Source organism: Dipodomys spectabilis, unplaced genomic scaffold, assembly GCF_019054845.1.
Source record: "Dipodomys spectabilis isolate Male_0828 unplaced genomic scaffold, ASM1905484v1 ptg000043l, whole genome shotgun sequence".
Classification (NCBI taxonomy): domain Eukaryota; kingdom Metazoa; phylum Chordata; class Mammalia; order Rodentia; family Heteromyidae; genus Dipodomys; species Dipodomys spectabilis.
In genome coordinates, this window is record NW_024870720.1 from 29,748,505 (window position 1) to 29,767,007 (window position 18,503).

Sequence of the window (18,503 nt, forward strand, 5' to 3'; positions counted from 1 at the left end):
GTAGTGGTACAAAGAGGTTACAGTTCCGTCAGGCAGGTTATGAGAACAATGCTTCTTGATCAATATCGCCCCTTCCTCCATTCTTCCCCATTTCCCCCTTCCCACTCCTACCCTCAAGTTACACAGCTCATTTTTTATATGAGGTACATTGAAAATGACTGTATTTGCTCACCCTTCCTCCATTCCTCTGCCCCCCACTTTGCCCACCCCCTCGAAATATGTTTCCACCTGCTGGCATCCATTTTAACAAATGGTACTTTAGTCATTCAGAGGAGTAATGCCTTTGGATTCCTTCCCTAAGTACATCCTTCTTTAGTCAGTTCATTTCTGTGTAAATGCATTAAACCCTGTGTGTGTTATCATAAACAGTTGGATTTTAGATTTTTTTGAGACAGGGTCTTGTTCTGAACTCGCCTTGAACTCACTATACAACTCATGCTGGCCTTGAACTCACTATACAACTCATGCTGGCCTTGGACTCATTGATCCTCCTGCCTCAAACCCCAGAGTGCTGGAATTCTAGCTCTAATCTTAGCTACTACACAGGCTGAGAGCTGGAGGCTTGTGGTTTAAAGTTAGCTTAGGCAAAAAAAAAAAAAAAAACAAGCTCAGGACATTCCATCTCCAACTAACCATGATGGACTCAAAGCAGAGTTGAAGTGGTAGAATGCTGGCCATGAGCAAACAAGCTAAGCAGACAAAAGGCCCTACATTCAAATAGTGGTAACTTTTTATAACTGTGGCATCCAAAATATAGAATAAAATGAACCCTAATATACCCAGCACCTAATATTAAATAGTGATTGGGTATGGGCAATCTTGTCCCATCTATACCCCCACTCACCTCTCTGATTACTTGAGAAAACCTCAGACACTATACACTTAAATGTTTCATGGTATATCTCTAAAGGAAAGGACCTTGTTTTGATTTTACATAAAACCATTTGCCATTAGTATCCCTCTGCCCCGACCAAAATGTTATTGCCATTCTGTGTATGTGTATATATATATGTATGTATGTATATATGTGTATATGTGTGAAGTGAGAATACCGGGATGTGTTAGACTCTTGAGAGAAGTAGAAGCAATAGGATGGGAATATAAGAGGACATTTATGTTAATTAGCTCATGCGATTGCAGAGACTCACAAGTTCAAAGTCTCCAGAGACCCAGAGAAGAGCCCAGCTGTTCAGATTCAAAGTGTCTGCTGCAGAACTCCCTCATGCTCACGAGAGGACAGAGTTTATGCTTTTCAGACCTTCAACTGTTTAGCTGAGGCTCACTCACACTGTGGAGAGCAGGCTGCTTTACTCTCTCCACTAATATAAATTTGATCTCATCCCAAAACACTCCCTTAGAAACATCTAGAATCACGTTTGATTGAATATCTGGCAAGGAAGATCAGCCAAGATGACACATGAAATTAACTATCAAAGGGTATGAGAAGGAAGAGAGAAGAGATGAAATTGCCCTGAATACAGATCTAAAGCGCTAAGGAGCCCTGGGTAAAGCCATTTTTCTCTCCTTGTATTCTGACATGATTGACAGAGACTTGCTAGGTGACAAGGTGAGTGAACGTGAGCATGCGTTTACAAGCGCAAACTTTTTCCTTCTCACAACTCCCTCTCCAGACATTCACCTCTGCTTTAGTTCCTAAACCCTGCTCACTGCTTGACCAGCACTGAGCCTGGAGCTCATCAAGCTCTTAGGCAGACCTGATGGCTCATACCTGTAATCCTTGCTACTCAGGAGGCTGAGATCTGAGGATCAAGGTTTGGAGCCAGCCTGAGGCAGACAAATCCAAAAGACTCATCTCCTATTAACCAGCAAAAAGCCAAAAATGGAGGTGTTTTTCAAGTGGGAGAGTGCCAGAACTGAGGGGAAAAAAGGCCAAGCAAGAGCATTAAGTCCTGAATTCAAGCCCCAGGATGGGCATATACACAAAAAGACTTAGTTCTTCTGTACTTTTCAAAAGATACCAAAATGGTAAGTATGATAGATTTCACTTCGATTTTTAAAAATACTAAATTTAAACTCAGTTCAGGTTCTAAAGTCAGCATTGAACAGATACAAACCATGAATTCAGCCTATAGGGGCTCATGTAGTAAAACGATACAGACCAAAGGAGGCAGCACTTACAAGAGTCTGAGCCAGGAGAAGCCTCCTCATTCAGGAACCCATCTGCTCCCCTGGTCTTCTTTCCTCCCACGCTGAGCTCCACTGATCTGCTGTAAGATTCTCTTGGCACAGCTGGGCACAGTAGCTCATGTTTATAATCCTAACAGGGAAGCCAAAAGTGGGAAGATGGTGGCTCGAGATCAACCCAGAATAAATGTTTGGTAGGCCCCATCTCAACCAATAGCTGGGTATGGTGATGAACATCTCTGGTTCCAGTGAGGCAGAAGTCTGAGAGAAGGATGATTCAAGTTCCTGGCTAGCCTGCCTCCCATCTTAACAGAAAAAGCTAGGTGTGATGGCATGCACCCCAGCTATGGCGGCAATAGTAAATAGGAGGCTTGGTGTCAAATTGGTCCAGGCAAAAAGTGAGACCCTGTCTCAGAAATAACCAGCGCACCCCCACAGTATAACCCCTGCTTTCACTGTATTTGATGTTTGTATAATTTGTGGAGGGGAAGGGAAAAAACAAAATGTTTAAATAGGGATATAGGTGGACCCATTGCAACAATGAGATGTACAAGACGTTAGGCCAAAAAACAAACTTTACAACTTTGGCGTGTGGGGAGAGGGGAGGGCAGGCAGGATGGGAAGGGATGGTAGGGGAAAAACAAAGGAGGAGACAACAATGCTTGATAAGAAATGTACTCATTACCTTGCTCATGTAACTGTAACCCCTCTGTACAGTATTTTCACAATAAAAAATATAAAAAAAAATAACCAGAGCAGAAAAGGGCTGGAGGTGTGGTTCAAGTAATGGAATACCTACTTAAGCCAACATGAACCCTGATTTCAAACTCAAAAATCAAAAATCATCATCATCTGAATAAAACGGAAAACATCCTTTCTCACCAAGAGAGGTGACACCTCCGTTGGTTAAAATAACAAGATACTCATCAAAATCAAAGTGGGAAATCTTTCAGCTGAAAACAGACCTGACTGTGGAAAAATTCTCTAGTGCTTTACAAGCTGGTGCCCATCAGTACCATCTGAGACACTTTAAAACAGTCTCTATACCAAGGCCTACCTTCTAGCAATTCTGTATTATAAGCATGGTGTATAGACCTTGGTTTGGTTTTTTATTTTTTTTTGGTTTGGGGAAGGGGAGATTGAGACTGTGTCTCATTATGTAGCAAAGACTGGCCCCAAACTTTGAATCCTTATGTTTCAGCCCCTGAAATGCTAGGATTATATTCAGCAGACATTTCTTAAACTTTCTGGGTCATTCCAATATCTATCTAACATTTCTCAATGTTGGCACTGGCACTGAATAAATAAATGCTTCTCCATGAGGTTCTTCAGATTTCTGCTTGATTGACTTGGCATAAAGTTGAAACAATTTTTTCCTCCAAAATTATGTAAAATCTATTGCTTAAATGTAAAGGAATGTATAATACATTTAATAAACTCTTCATGTTTAATAAAAAATCATCATCATCATCATCATCTCCATCACAGCCCAACCAAACTAAGATGGATCTTTCTTAGCAAACTACAAAAACTTTTCTTCTCCAGTCCTTTGAGTTCTGAGCACTCACCCCTCAGCCACCTCTCTACAGACTCCCTAATAACTACACCTAGCTGATAAGGTGCTTAGCATTTATTTCCTTAGATACCCATTGGTTGTCTCCAAAACAAAGCATTTTCATTCTCCCATTTTTTAATTTATGAAAATGTCGTGCTATAATAGTACTTTTTCTAAAATTCAACCATATTCCCATCATCCAAAAACACCCAACCCAAGCAATGAAATGCCCAGACCAAAAATCCTGATGCTACTGTGACTCCCTAGGGTCTCACACATCCTCCTTCCAATCCCTCCCATCAACTCTTCCCCCAAACTATTCCTGGAATCTTACACAGCTCTGCTGCCACCACCATGATCTTAGTCACCATAATCTCGGGGAGATGATTGCAGTCATCTGCTGGAACCACGCAGTCTTGACCCCAGTAACCTATTCACACTGTGGTCAGAGCTAATCTCTTAAAAGGTAGGACCACTTCATGCCTCTCTGCAGTATCTCCCAGGGATTCCCCACTGGATAACGATCCAGTCTCCTGTCACTCCACAGCCTCTCCCCTAAGACTCTCCCCATGACTGGCTCCAGCTAGCATGATCTCTTCACTGTTGTAGGATACATGAACACCCTACTTACACCCCAGTGCCTTTGTATTGTTTGTATCTTCTGCGTGCTGCAGATAACTTCTCAATCTCTTTTGCTAAAATATCTTCTAATTAAAATTCCAACCACCCTCACTCCCACATTTTTTACCTTGACCATCTTTTAGTTTTCCATAGTACTATTAATCTCCTAATACATCCTGGCAAGTGCCTAAGTTATTAGTTGAAATGAGATCTCAATAACTCTTTGCCTGGGGGCTGGGAAGATGGCTCAGTGGTAGAGCGCTTGCCTTGCATGCCTGAGACCCTGGGTTCAATTCCTCAGCACCACATAAGCAAAAAGAAAAAAGCTGGAAGTGGCACTGTGGTTCAAGTGGTAGAGCGCTAACCTTGAGCTGAAGAGCTGAGGGACAGCACCCAGGCACAGAGTTCAGGCCCTATGACCGGACCCAAAAACAAAACAAAAAAAAATAAATAACTCTTTGCCTGGGCTGATGTAGGAGCTTATACTTTGAATTTCCACTTCCCAAGTTGCTGGGATTACAGGGGTGAGCCACAATGCCTGGCTTAAAATAATTTATTTCTGTGTTACACTTATTGCTTATTCTCAGTCATCATCACCCTCGAATATAAACCACTGGAGTAGGTATTTTTGTCATACCCCATCCCTAGGAACTGTGTGGCCCAGCATGGACACCCACTAAGTACCCACTGAATAGATGAAGGATGAAGAAATGTTCACAACCCCAAAGCCAAAGCAATAAGATACATTAAGACTGTGACGCTAAACAGAAATACAAATGTGAAAGTTTTCTGTAGAATAAGACTATGAGCCAGGCACTGGTAGCTGATGCCTGTAACCCTACATACTCAGGAGGATGAGATCTGAGGATTGTGATTCAAAGCCAGCCCATGCAAGAAAGTCATGAGACTCTCACCTCCAATTAATCACTAGAAAACTGGAAATTAGCACTGTGGCTCAAAGTGGTAGAGTGCTAGCCGTGAGCAGAAAAGCTCAGGGACAGTGCCCAGGCCCCCCTGAGTTCAAGCCCCATGACGAAGAAGGAAAATATGAAGACGAGGACGAGGAGGATGAGGTGGAAGAAGAGGAGGACGAGGATATGAGCCAGCCACCAGCAACTCACATCTGTAATCTTAGCTATTCAAGAGGTTGAGATCTGAGGATCACAGTTCAAAGCCAGCCTGGGCAGGAAAGTCTGTGAGACTCTTATCTCCAATAAACTACCCAAAAAGTGAGAAGTGGAACTGTGGCTCAAGAGGCTTGAGCACAAATGCTCAGAGACAGTGTCTAGGCCCTGAGTATAAACTGCAGGAGCAGCACAGAAAAAACAAAACATTTTTTTAAACTTTATTCCTTTGAAATGTGTATCTATAAACTTATGGACAATAGAGACAAGTAGAAAATAAACTAGTTTACTTGTAGTTTTTATATTCGTTAACGTTTAAGTTGAAAACTTACACAAATTTGATTTTTTTTTTTTTTGGTCAGTTGTGGGGCCTGAACTCAGGGCCTGGGCGCTGTCCCTCAGCTCTTCAGCTCAAGGCTAGCACTCTACCACTTGAGCCACAGCACCACTTCCAGCTTTTTCTGCTTATGTGGTGCTGAGGAATCGAACCCAGGGCTTTATGCATGCAAGGCAAGCACTCTACCACTGAGCCACATTCCCAGCCCACAAATTTGATTTTTTTTTAAAGCCAAAAGATTACAAAAAAAATGTTCTTATCAAGCAAAACGTTCGCACTGAATCTATAAAAAAAAAACCCTGGGCAGTAGCTGCAGTGATTCTATGTCTCTAGTCTAATTGGCCTAGCAGTGCATCTCCAGCATGAAGAATGTGCTTATGGATGTCAAACCATACATGGTTTCTCTGCTTCTGGCTCCTAGCCTTCCAGTACTGCCTCTTTGTAGCACTCAAACCCCTTCATTCTTAATTCTGAATTCATCTTTAATGCCTCTACCAGAGTGTGGAGCCCACAAAAGCAGAAACCTATTGCTACTCTCAGCACCTTGACTAAAGAGTCAATGAAAAGTTGGGGGCGGGGAGCCAGGAGATGGGAAGGGATGGGAAGGGGAAACAAAGGAGGAGGCAACAATGCTTGATAAGAAAAGTTATTAAGTGGGTATAAGAAACTACACTTGTTGTAGATGGTTCCTGACTCCATTTCAAGCTATTGACAAGTCTCATTATTTGGAGCTAAATCTGATTGAATTTATCTCTTCCAGCCTGAGTGATGGTGCATGTCATGGGACTTTGTAATCTTAGCTACTCAGAAGACTGAGGATGGCTTGAGTTCACAAGATGAAGACCAGCTTGGACAACATAGCAAGTTCCTATTTCACGCACACACGCACATGTGTACACATGTGCACACATGCACACATACACACACAGCACAAAAATGCTCTCTGTTCTAGAACTTTAATAGGATAACCACCAAGCCTGTGGATTTTGTCCCTTTCTCATTTGTGTTTGTTTGCCTTCTCATCCATTTCAATTCTCACTTACACAGTCTCCCTCATTAGACTGTCAGCCCTTTAAAGCCAGGGATTGTGTTGAATTTTGGTTTTTGGATACCAAGGAAAATGTTTTTCTCAGCCAGGCTCTACTGGCTTACTCCTGAGGCTGAGATCTGAGGATCACAGTTTGAAGCCAGACTGGGCAAGAAAGTCTGTGAGATTCTTATCTCCAATTAACTACAAAAAAAAAAAATAAAAGGGAAACAAAGGAGGAGGCTACAATGCTTGATAAGAAATGTGTCATTATCTTGCCCATGTAATTGTAACCCCTCTGTACAGTATTTTTACAATTAAAAAAAAAAAAATGCTGGAAATGGAGCTGTGTCTCAACGTGACAGAACTCTAGCCTTGGGGCTAGCTCAGGAACAGTGCCTAGGCCCTGAATTCAAGCCCAGCCCCACCCCACACACATACACACAACACATACACACACACACACACACACACACACACACACACACACACACACACACACACACACACGAAAAGGAAATACTCTAAGTGAAGATGTTTTTTTTTTTTGTCTGAGATTAGAACTTGAACTCAGGAGCTCATGCTTTATACTCGTTGGCAAGCTCCCTTCCACCTGAGCCATGCTTCCATGGAGATCGTTTGAGTAGTTGAATGATTTAGAAAGTAGGACCTCCTACAAAAATAAATTATGAATGAAACGATTATCACTTAATAACAACCACAAACACTCCCTTTCGCAATTCAGCACTGTGGTTTGAGCTTTACATTAATTGCCTTTTTCACAGTCCTCAGAGAGAGAGACTTGCTATAATTTGTATCTTCAATGTCTTCCAAAGGCCCATGTGTTGAGGGCTTAGTTGCAAACTTGCAGCATTATTAGAAGGTGGTGAAACCATGGAATTCTATGCTTCCATCAGAAAGAATGACATTGCCCCATTCTAAGGAAATGGAAAGACTTGGAAAAAAATCATATTAAGTGAGCCAGACCCAAAGAAACATAGGCTCCATGGTTTCCTTCATTTGTAATAATTAGTATATGTCTAGGATAGTCCCAGCAGAGGATCACAATAGCTCAATAGCTATGTACATATGATCATATAAAATGATGCTAATCAAAATGAACTCTAACATATGGAAACAAAAGGCTTTTTTTCTTTGTTGTTGTTGTTGTTGTTAACATACTATGTAAGGTTATTTCTTTTTTCTTTCGTCCCCTCCCCTTTGGCTTACCAGCTGTCATCACTGTGTTTGATTCTGGTACCCTGTGCCTTGTATATACGTTTATCTGATTAGGGAAGGGAAGAGGAATAACAAAATGGTGAGACAAAGGACCAAGGGTGAACCACTGCAACAGTGAAATGAGACACTATGTTGGAAATTAACTTCGTAATTTGGGGAGGAATTGGGGGAAGGGAAGGTGGTAGAAAGATGACAGGGGAACAATGTTCCACAAGAAATGTACTCATTACCTGACTTATGTAACTGTAACCCCTCTGTACATCACCTTGACAACAAAATCAAATAAAGTTTAAAAACATAAAAAAGGGGGGGGGGGGTGAAACCTTTAGGAGGAGGGGCCAAGTGGGAGGAAGTTAGGTCATTGCAGGGGGGAGTGGCCTTGAAGGAGATTCTAGAACCTGGACCCCTCTTTCTTTCTTTCTTTCTCTGTCTGCTTCCTGGTCACCATGAAGTGAGCAGCTTTGTTCTACCTCATGCTCCTGCCATGATGATTTGCCTCACCATAGGCCCAAAAGCTAGAGTCCATTGACTACACCTGGAAGGTCTGAAACTGTGAATCTATACAAACCTCTCTTCCTTAAACACTGATTCTCAAGAGATTTTGACCCAGTGATGGGAAGCTGGCTAACGCAGGAATTTATAGATCAGGTGCATAGGCTCCAGCAAATCTCAGGGACTCGCCACACTCATGTTGCTAGTAAGAAAAGAACCAAAATTAGAGCTTTTCCTAATTTCAAGGTCCAGACTCTTAATCACCATGTACCCCCTCTTTTCACTTCTCCAGCAGCAGGCAGAGTCCTTTTCTAAAGACCCTAACCAAGCACAGATGTGTTATGTCCATCTGTGTTGAATTAGATGAAACCTGGGGCTGGGCACCCAGTGACTCATGACTGTAATGAATCATGACTGTAATCCTAGCTACTCAGGAGGTTGAGGTCTGAGGATTGCAGTTCAAAGCCAGCCCAGGCAGGAAAATCCATGAGACTTTTCAATTAATTATCAAAAATACCAGAAATGGAGCTGTGACTCAAGTGATAGAGCGTTAGCCTTGATCACTTTAAAGGCGCATTGAGGCCTAGGCCCAGAGTTCAAGCTCCAGGACTCTCACCCACAAAAAGGAAGGAACCTGGGATGGGCAACACACTGTTACACTCCCAAAATTTCATGTTTGTTAAAACAATGAGTGTAATAGCCACAAGGAGAGGCAGTTTGCTGACTGTGCTGTCCTGACCTCCTGGGCAGAGAGGAGAAGAACCACAGATCCTGCACACAGCAGCCTCTATACACACCTGGTCAGGAAGCCACTGGATCGTGCCCTCTGCCTCCTGTTTTGCATTTTTAACTAAGTCAGCCTCACAGAATGAAGCCATTAAGGAGATAACTCCTGGACAGGTCTCGTCCCCTGCAGAGGAAAATGCACGCACACAAGCAAAGACACGGCACTGGAAGGGGAGATTTAAGGGATTAGAAAGACAGGGAGGATCTTTACAATAAAAAAAAAAAGAAAGAAAGAAAGACAGGGAGGGCCAAGTCATCCAAAACAAAGGAGAAATGAATGATGTTTGAATTCCGAGAGTTTCTAGTTGATAAATACTGTCTGGTATTTCCTTGAAGATCTCTTAGCTTCACCGCAGGCTCTGATGGCTGTGGTCCAATTACCTCAATTGGGCTTCTGTGACTCATCAGCATCCCTTTAAAGCAGCCCTGGGCCCAGGCTGGTGACTGCTCAGGGCAGAAGCCATGGCTCACACACTCCACTCCTCCCGGCTACTGATCTGCTGGCTGGTGCTGACTGTGGCAGAAGGTAAGGATTTGGGCTCATTCTTTTGTGGGTCCACTAGTTAATCAATTGGGTAGAAAGATCAAGTTGACTCTGGGATTATGTGTGTGTGTGTGTGTGTGTGTGTGTGTGTGTGTGTGTATCCATCTGTAGGAAATATCTAAGCTATTTCCATCAGCCTGGAATCTCGTCTGAACACTAGCTGTCTTTAGATGTGTCTACATCTGAGCGTCACTCCTACTGAAGCAACAATATTCCCAATATTCATAGTGTAAGGGCTATGGGGACCACATGACCTACTCTAGTGCTTACTGTATGAAGCTATCAGTATCCACCTTGAATCACAGTGCTGGCCACCTTGCTATGTATCTCCAGCAGCATGGCTATTTGTATGTGGTGAGTGTTTGATCTCTATTTGTCACCTTAATTAATCACATAGGCCTCTTTATTCCAGTTCTATGAGGTTGACCGCTCCTCTTCCTACTCTCTCTCCTTTCCCCCACTGCCCGATCTCCAGGTGACCTGAGCCTTAAAATAGGTTTGCAAACCACTGGCGAAAGGAAAGGGCAGGGAGGGCAGGAGGAAGGAGCAGGAATAAATGAGGAAGAAGATCTTGGGAGCCCTGAATCTAGTGTTTTCTTTCACACTTCACCTTAGTTCATAAACTAGATTCTGATCAGGGAGGAAAGACAAGGAATCCAAAGGAGCTCTTCGCTCTTCCTCCATGCCCTGGCTGGAGAGGCTTATAGGACTTACATAGGCCTTACTCATCCCATAACAGATTGAAGAGAGAGGTGTTAACATCGGCTGGGGTTATAGGGTACCCAGAGACTCTCTAATTCAACCTCTACCACAACACTGGCCATCACTAGGATAGTATAAATAACTCCAGCCTCCAAGCCCCAATCATCACTTGTTGAAAGTGACATCTAAAACAGGAATCATAAAACAGCTAGCCACCTGCCATCTTTTTCCAATGTATAGAGATGTATAAGCATAGAACCAGTTTTTTTTTTTTTCACCTTCTCTTCTCTTTGGGAGATTTTGAAAATGTGAAACTTAGCAAGTTATAGTGAGAGTAAGGATTTTTTTTAACTTTATTAAAAAATCAACAGAGGGATAAGCATGGTGGCTCATTTCTGTACTCCCAGCTACTTGAGAGATACAGACAAGGATCACAGTTCAAGACCAGCCCAGGCAAAAAGTTAGGAAGACTTTATTTCAAATAATAAATTGGGGGCTAGGAATGTGGCTTAGTGGTAGAGTGCTTGCCGAGCCTGCATGAAGCCCTGGGTTTGATTCCTCAGTAACACATAAACAGGAAAAGCCAGAAGTGACACTGTAGCTTATGTAATATAGTGTTAGCCTTGAGCAAAAGAAGCTCAGGGCCAAGTCACAGGACTGGCAAAATAAATAAATCAATTGGGCTAATAGACACCTGAAATCCCAGCAACTTGGAAGGCAGAGGTAGGAGGATCTCAGTTCAAAGGGAGCCTGGGGTGGGGGTGAGAGGGTAGATATAAGACACTATATGTAAAATAACTAAAGCAAAAAGGTCTGGAGTCAGGGCTCAGGTGATTGAGCCCTTGCCTAGAAAGCATGAAGCCCTGAATTCAAACTCCAGTACACCTAATTAATTAAAAATATTTTTGAAAATTGGAAAGATAATGTTTGATTTCTGAATTAAATCAAGCCTTTTCAATGTAGCTTCACCTTATCCAAGCAGGGATACTGGTGAGATGCTGGAAATGGTCTGAGCTCATCATTCTGGATTTGCCAGACCTGGTGGTATATAACTCTCCAAACCCACCCAGCCCTCTTTTTCAAGGCAATAGCTGCTCCCTGTTCCTGATTTCACATCTGTTTGAATTCTGCTTCAAGTCCCAACATGTAAATGCCATAGAATATCACCTTATTATAGGCAAAGACCAATCCTTTCTTAAGACATGTTGTTTTAGGTTTGCAACCACTCTGACACTTTAGAATTCTTCTAGCAGTTGGCGCACCAGCTGCACCCCATGCTGCATCCCACTCTAGGTGCACACCCCCATCCTGCAGCTCCTTCCCACTCCCAGACACACGCCTGTGTCCTTATCATTTCTGCACATCATAGCACCTGGCGTGGCAACGTGCCCACTGTCAAAGTGATTTGACGTATCACTAGCATTGAAAGAGGCCACATTCTGGGCTCTAAATTTTTTTTATCTTAAAAAGGAGAGAGATTGCCTTCCACCTGTAATCCTAGCTACTCAGGAGCCTGAGAGCTGAAGATCATGGTTTGAAGCTAGCCTGGGCAGGAAAATAAGTCTGTGAGATTGTTATCTACAATTAACCACCAAAAAGCCAGAAGTGAGTTGTAGTTCAAGTGATAAAGTGACAAAGCCTTGAATGAAAAAAAAAAAAAATCTAAGAAACAATGCTCAGGCCCTGAGTTCAAGTTCCAATATTGGAGATACAAGGGCCAGGGGTGAGGTGGAGATTGACCAGACACCCGTGGCTCATGCTTTATAACCCTTGCTACTCAGGAGGCTGAAATCTGAGCATTGAGGCTTGAAGCCAGGTCAGTAGACCCTTATCTCCAAATTAAGCAGCAACAAAACTGGAAGTAGGAGTTTGTCTCAAGGGTAGAAAGCTCTCTGTGAACCCAAAAGCTGATCAAGTAGTGCAAAGCTACCAGGTGCCCATGGCTCATGCCTGTAATCCTAGCTACTCAGGAGGCTGAGATCTGAGGGTAAGGGTCGAGGTTCAAAGCCAGCCCAGGCAGGAAAGTCCATAACCATCAGAAAACTCAAAGTGTTGCAATAGCTCAAGTGGTAGAATATGTAAGGAGTTTAGTTAGGGGCAGCGCTCAGGCCCAGACTGGTACGAATAAATAAATAAATAACCAAAAAAAAATAGAGGCTGGGAAGATGGCTCAGTGGTAGAGTGCTGGCCTCCCATGCATGAGGCCGAGTTTGATTCCTCAACACCACATAAGCAAAAAGAAAAAAGCCGGAAGTGGCGCTGTGGCTCAAGTGGTAGAGTGCTAGCCTTGAGCTGAAGAGCTGAGGAACAGTGCCCAGGCCCAAAGTTCAGACCCCATGACCGGACCCAAAAAAAAAAAAATAGTTCAAGGCCCCAAGCTCAAGCTCTAGTAGCAGTGCACATGCGGGCCCACACACACACACACACACACACACACATACAGAGAGAGGGAGAGAGAGAGAGAGAAAGAGAGATTAGATGCTCATCAGTCCCAGAGTCCACAAAATTAATTGAGTTGCAATCAGTGTAAGTAAGTTAATCACAGGACTGATATTTCTTTCTGGTTCAACTCTGAAAGTACATAAGAATTTTTCTAGAAAATGGAATAGTGGTTAAAATCTAGTAAAGCATTAGCCTTGAGCAAAAGTCCAGGCCCTGGGTTCAAGCTCCATAACCAACAAAAAAAAAAGAATTTTTCTAAAACTTCATTGCCATATAAGGGAAGAACTTTATGCTTACCTATCTAGGGCAAAGCTCACTTCTTTAAAAATCATCATAGTTCACTACAGCCAGCTATTGTCTGCCCAAATAACCACAGAGTATAGGTAATTATAAAAAGAAAATCTTCTCGTCATTATTGTTTTCTTTAAAAAAAAAAAAAAGTGCTGTTGCTATGTGATGAATTTCATGTCTAGACTATAACAAAACTGTCTAAAATTGACATCCAAAGTCCAAGCAATATGTTGGCTTTTTCATTATACTCTAATACTTAATATAAATTATTACTGCAAGTGTTCTGAGACTGGACTATTCACAAAAGACAGAGAACTATGCAATGTCTTGCAGAACACTCTTGTAAACAGTTCACAGAGCCAACAGTCCCTTGTCTTCATAGAAGTGGAGCTGTGGCTCAAAATGGTACAGCCTTGAGCAAAAGAACTCAGGGACAGTGCCCAGGCCCTGAGTTCAAGCCCCATAGCAACAGAAAGGAAAGAAAGAAAGAGAGAGAGAGAAAGAAAGAAAGGAAGGAAGGAAGGAAGAAAAAAGGAAGGAAGGAAGGAAGGAAAGAAGGAAGGAAGGAAGGAAGAAAGGAAGGAAGGAAGGAAGGAAGGAAGGAAGGAAGGAAGGAAGGAAGGAAGGAGGAAGGAAGGGAGGGAGGGAGGAAGGAATTAGGAAGGAAGGGAGGGAGGGAGGGAGAGAGAAAAGAAAGTTCCTGGAAGGGAACACTACTGGACATCCAAAGTCTTGGAGACATCCTGCTTAAGGGGTGCTTTTGAATTTCAAGAAGTAAAACAAGGAGGAAGAGGTGACATTGTCCAAAAAGAAATGTACTTATAGCCAGGTCCTGGTGGCTCACACCTATAATCCTAGCTACTAAAGCCAACCTGGGCAAGAAACTTCAAGAGACTCTTGTCTCCAGTTACCCACTAGAAAACCAGAAGTGGCTCTGTGGTACAGTGCTAGAGCAAAAGAGCTCAGGGACAGTACCCAGGCTCTGAATTCAAGCCCCACGACCAACAACAACAACATAAAGAAATATATTCATTACCTGAGTGGTATGAAATGGTAACTAATCTTTATATCACTTTTATCATAAATAACAAAAAAACATTTTAAAAAAAGAAGTGAGCCCAAGTTGCCAGGGGGAGGAAGGTGGAGAATGTGTTCTAAGTAGCTTGACAGGTAACTGAATGGCAGAACTCAAGGCCTAGCTATGCCTAAAGTGACTGCAAACTCAAGATGGAACTTAATAATAGTAGTTTCTCCTGTAGTGGCTAGATTCTTCAGGTTTACAAACATTCAGAACTTGTCAAAAAGGATAGTGATGTTGGATTTAAGCAATTCTGTAGTTAGAGTCCAATTTCAACAATAGGATTTCAGTATGAATATGAGAAAAAAGACTAGCCTGTTATTCAAGGAAAAGATACCCCTTCAAACTAACATAAAAAGGATGTTTCAGGGCTGGGAATATGGCTTAGTGGTAGAGTGCTAGCATGCATGAGGCTCTAAGTTTGATTCCTCAGTACCACATCAACAAATAATAATAATAATGACATTTTTGAAAAAAGAAAAGGATGTTTCTGGAAGCTGGTAGTCCAGCTTGGTAGCTGGAAGCGTGGTAGTCCATACCTGTTGCCCTAACATTTGGAGGCAGGAAGATCAGGAGCTCAAAACCAGGTTAGGCTACATAGCAAGATCCTCAAGACAAGAGTGATAATGGAAGCTAGGTGTCAGTGGCTCACCCCTGTGATCCTAGTTCCTCAGGAGGCTGAGATCTGAGGATCGAGGTTCAAAGCCAGCCCAGGTAGGAAACTCCGTGAGACTCTTATCTCCAATAACACACTCAGAAAACCAGAAGTGCTGATGTGGCTCAAGTGGTAGAGCGCTTACCTTGAGATAAAGAGCTCAGGGACAGCGCCCAGGACTAGAGTTCAAGCCCCACAACCAACCAAAAAAAACAACAAGAGTGATGCTGGAGAATGGTGTGATCATCACAGGGATACATCCTCTTCATGTCTTCATTGTCTACCTGCCTCCCCTCAGCCCCAGCCTTTTCTAGTACCTCTTTCCTGGTGTTTATTTTGTTGACCTTTGATTTAGTCTTTTCAAAAATCTTAGCCAGGTGCTGGTGGCTCATGCCTGTAATCCTAGCTTCTCCAGGGGACTGAGATCTGAGGATTGTAGTTCAAAGCCAGCCCAGGCAGGAAAGTCCACTTATCTCCAATTAACCACCAGAAAACTGGAAGTGGCACTGTGGCTCAAGTGGTAGAGCGCTTGCCTTGAGCTGAAGAGCTCAGGGCCAATACCCAGGCCCAGAGTTCAAGCCCCATGACTGACAAAAAAAAATCTTAAATACAACCAACCTTCAGAGGGACCAGCAATGGAAAACTATTTATCACAAGATCTTTTCTCTTTCCTTCCTCTGAGGTCTTTTCTCATTTTGTTGCTTCTATATGCAGATCTGGCCTCTGCTACTCTACATTCAACTGGCCAGCCCCAGACCCTCTAGTCTCTACACTTTCCACTAGGGCTGGGAATGTGACTTAGTGGTAGAGTGCTTGCCTAGCATGCAAGAAGCCCTGGGTTCAATTCCTCAGTACCACATACACAGAAAGAGCCAGAAGTGGTGCTGTGACTTAAGTGGTAGAGTGCTAGCCTTGAACAAAAGAAGCTCAGGAACCACTCCTAGGCCCTGTTGTTCAAGCCCCGGGACTGGCAAAAAAAGGAACATCTACACTTTCCACCATCACCTTCAATTCACTGTGCTTCTTTGATACAATTCTCAAATGCTGATCTAGTTCTTCACTGACTAGCAATGGGTAAGGTAAGCATCTACTGCCATCTGTTTGGCTATAGACAGAGGTGTGTGAGACTGACCTTTCCAGGGACTGTGAATGAGACTCAATAGCTGGAAGGAACCATGGACAGAGCCAGGTACCAGTCTAAGCAGTGCAGGTAAGAGACCTGAATTCAACTGTCCTGAAGGTGAGGAGAATCAGTACTTTCAACTTCTGTGGGATCGTTGTCTCCCTCACCCACGCTTGGACACACTTTCAGGCCTCTATTTGTGCCCCAGGGGAACAAAAGAACAGCTTGTTACAGGAAAGCTGTGTTTCCAAGGGAACACCTGGATACTTGTACCTGATCCAAATTTCTTGTCAAGAACGAGTTGTGTCATGAGCCTCAGAATGCTTTTCCTTATTTTATTTTCTTAACATTAAGTCCTTTTTCCCCCAATGACTTTTATTTACAGTATACACAATATAAAATCTTCAAATCTTGTTAAGGCTTGATCACATTTTATGCAATATACATATGTGTGCAACATACATGTAGACATATATAGATGTATGTATATGTGTACATATGACACATATATATGTATGATGTATATTCATATCTATGGAATCTAGAATAGATTCTAGAATAGAATATAGAAGATATAGAACATTTCTAAACAATTCTATGTGTAGCTGGGTGCCTGTGGTTCACACCTATAATCCTAGCTACTCAGGAGGCTGAGGTCTGAGGATCACAGTCCAAAGCCAGCCCAGACAGGAAAGTCCATGAGACTCTTATCTCCAATAAACCACCAGAAAATTGGAAGGGGCGCTGTGGCTCAAGTGGTAGAGTACTGGCTTTGAGCTGAAGAGCTGAGGGACAGCACCCAGGCCCAGAGTTCAAGCCCTATTACCAACCAAAAAAAAAAGAATTCTATGACTACTTTATCTATTAAATAACACCTACCCTAACTCTGAGAGTATGTTTTATTTAATGTCTAACATAATATCCATAGGATTCTTCCATGTTGCTGTGGATATTAGTAGCTCTTCCTTTTCACTACTGAGTACTATTTCATTGTATGAATGTACCGTTTCTCTCCTTTCTCTCTCTCTCTCTCTCTCTCTCTCTCTCTCTCTCTCTCTCTTTTACCAGTCCTGAGGCTCGAACTCTGGAGCTAGACAGTGTCCCTGAGCTCTTTTTGCTCAAGGCCAGCACACTATCTCTTGAGCCACACACCCCACTTCCAACTTTTTTCTGTGATTAATTGGGGATAAGGGACTCAAGGACGTTCCTGTCCCAGTCAGCTTCTGAGATCCATGGATCTCAGCCTACAGAGTAGGATGGATTACAGGTGTGAGCCAAGGGCCCGTGGCTTTAATGTACCTTAAGTGGCTTTAATGGCTTTAAGTGTGGGCTATTGTTAGTAAGGCAGCTATGAGCCAATTGAGCTAGTTCCTTTTGAATACAGTGCATTTATTTCTCTTGTGCATTCAGTTCCCCCGAGTGGAAATGCTGGATCCTAAGATGTGTCTGTTTGCCATTCTGCGTGGCAATTCTTACACACGTGCTTTGAGATTTATTTCTCTCTTCCCATCTTTCTCCTTGCCCCTCCCCTAAACACCCCTCGCCCCTCCCCTAAACACTCTGCCCAGTTCCCAGGCCTGTTTAATGACTTGCCTTTCCCCACAGGAAGGAACCCAGTCACCCGGGCTAGAGGCTCAGGAAACAACGCAAATCCTACAGACTGCCAGATCTTCACGCTCACCCCTCCGCCTACCACAAGGAGGCCTGTGACCAGGGTCCAGGCGGCCACCACCCAAAATACCGTGCAGCGCCTTCCACAGGGAAAACCCAGAGTCCCCCCTCGCTTTCCAGGGGGACCGTTCTTCCCACCGACCTGCAACCACCGTTTCCATTTCCAGCCGTTTTACTGGCCCTTAGGGAGACTTTTCCCAAATAGGTATTTCCTTGGAAGACAACTCCAGAGTGGAAGCTCATCGGAGGAAAGCAGAGATTGAGGACAACGCAGCCTGCTCTCTGAAAGACACTGCTGTCTCATGACTGTTAGACCAGCTGCTCAGGAGACTGAAATTTGGGGGTCTTGGTTCAAACCCAGCCCAGGCAAGAAAGTCTGTGAGACTCTTATCTCCAATTACTGTTGAAAAGCTGCAAACGGAGCTGTGGATTAAAATGGTAGAGCACCAACTTTGAGAAGAAAAGCTTAGGGAAAGCGTCCAGGCCCTGAGTTCAAGCTCCAGGACTGGCAAAAACAAAACAGAAAACAAAAACAACGATTTATCTTTCTGAACTAAAATTATTGGACTAGAAGATGAAGTAAGAACCCAAAATTACATTGACTAAGAACGGTTTGTTCTCCTTGTTAACAGTGACAATATTGGATTACAGGTTATTTTTGTCTATAAAAA

The 18,503-nt window shown here is 43.1% G+C and overlaps 2 protein-coding genes across 2 annotated transcripts in view; both read left to right on the top strand.

Moving 5' to 3' along the window:
• The window catches only part of Thap6 (THAP domain containing 6), a 32,490-nt gene extending 26,552 nt beyond the window's left edge, over window positions 1-5,938 (top strand). The window contains exon 7 of the mRNA XM_042678154.1: window positions 5,926-5,938. The gene's annotated coding sequence lies outside the window, so the exon portion shown is untranslated. The remainder of the gene's footprint in view (window positions 1-5,925) is intronic.
• A 3,850-nt stretch (window positions 5,939-9,788) lies between these two features.
• On the top strand, window positions 9,789-18,095 carry Odaph (odontogenesis associated phosphoprotein). The gene is made up of 2 exons (XM_042677988.1): window positions 9,789-9,864; window positions 17,779-18,095. Exons 1-2 carry the CDS (start codon window positions 9,789-9,791, stop codon window positions 18,093-18,095), a joined length of 393 nt encoding a protein of 130 aa, XP_042533922.1.
• The last annotated feature ends 408 nt before the right edge of the window (window positions 18,096-18,503 follow it).

Excerpts from the sequence above, each read along its gene's own strand:
- Odaph (XM_042677988.1), top strand. The coding sequence starts at position 9,789 with ATGGCTCACACACTCCACTCCTCCCGGCTACTGATCTGCTGGCTGGTG. Across the intron at positions 9,865-17,778 it reads GGCAGAAGGTAAGGATTTGG|TCACCCGGGCTAGAGGCTCA; the intron begins GCTCATTCTTTT and ends GAAGGAACCCAG.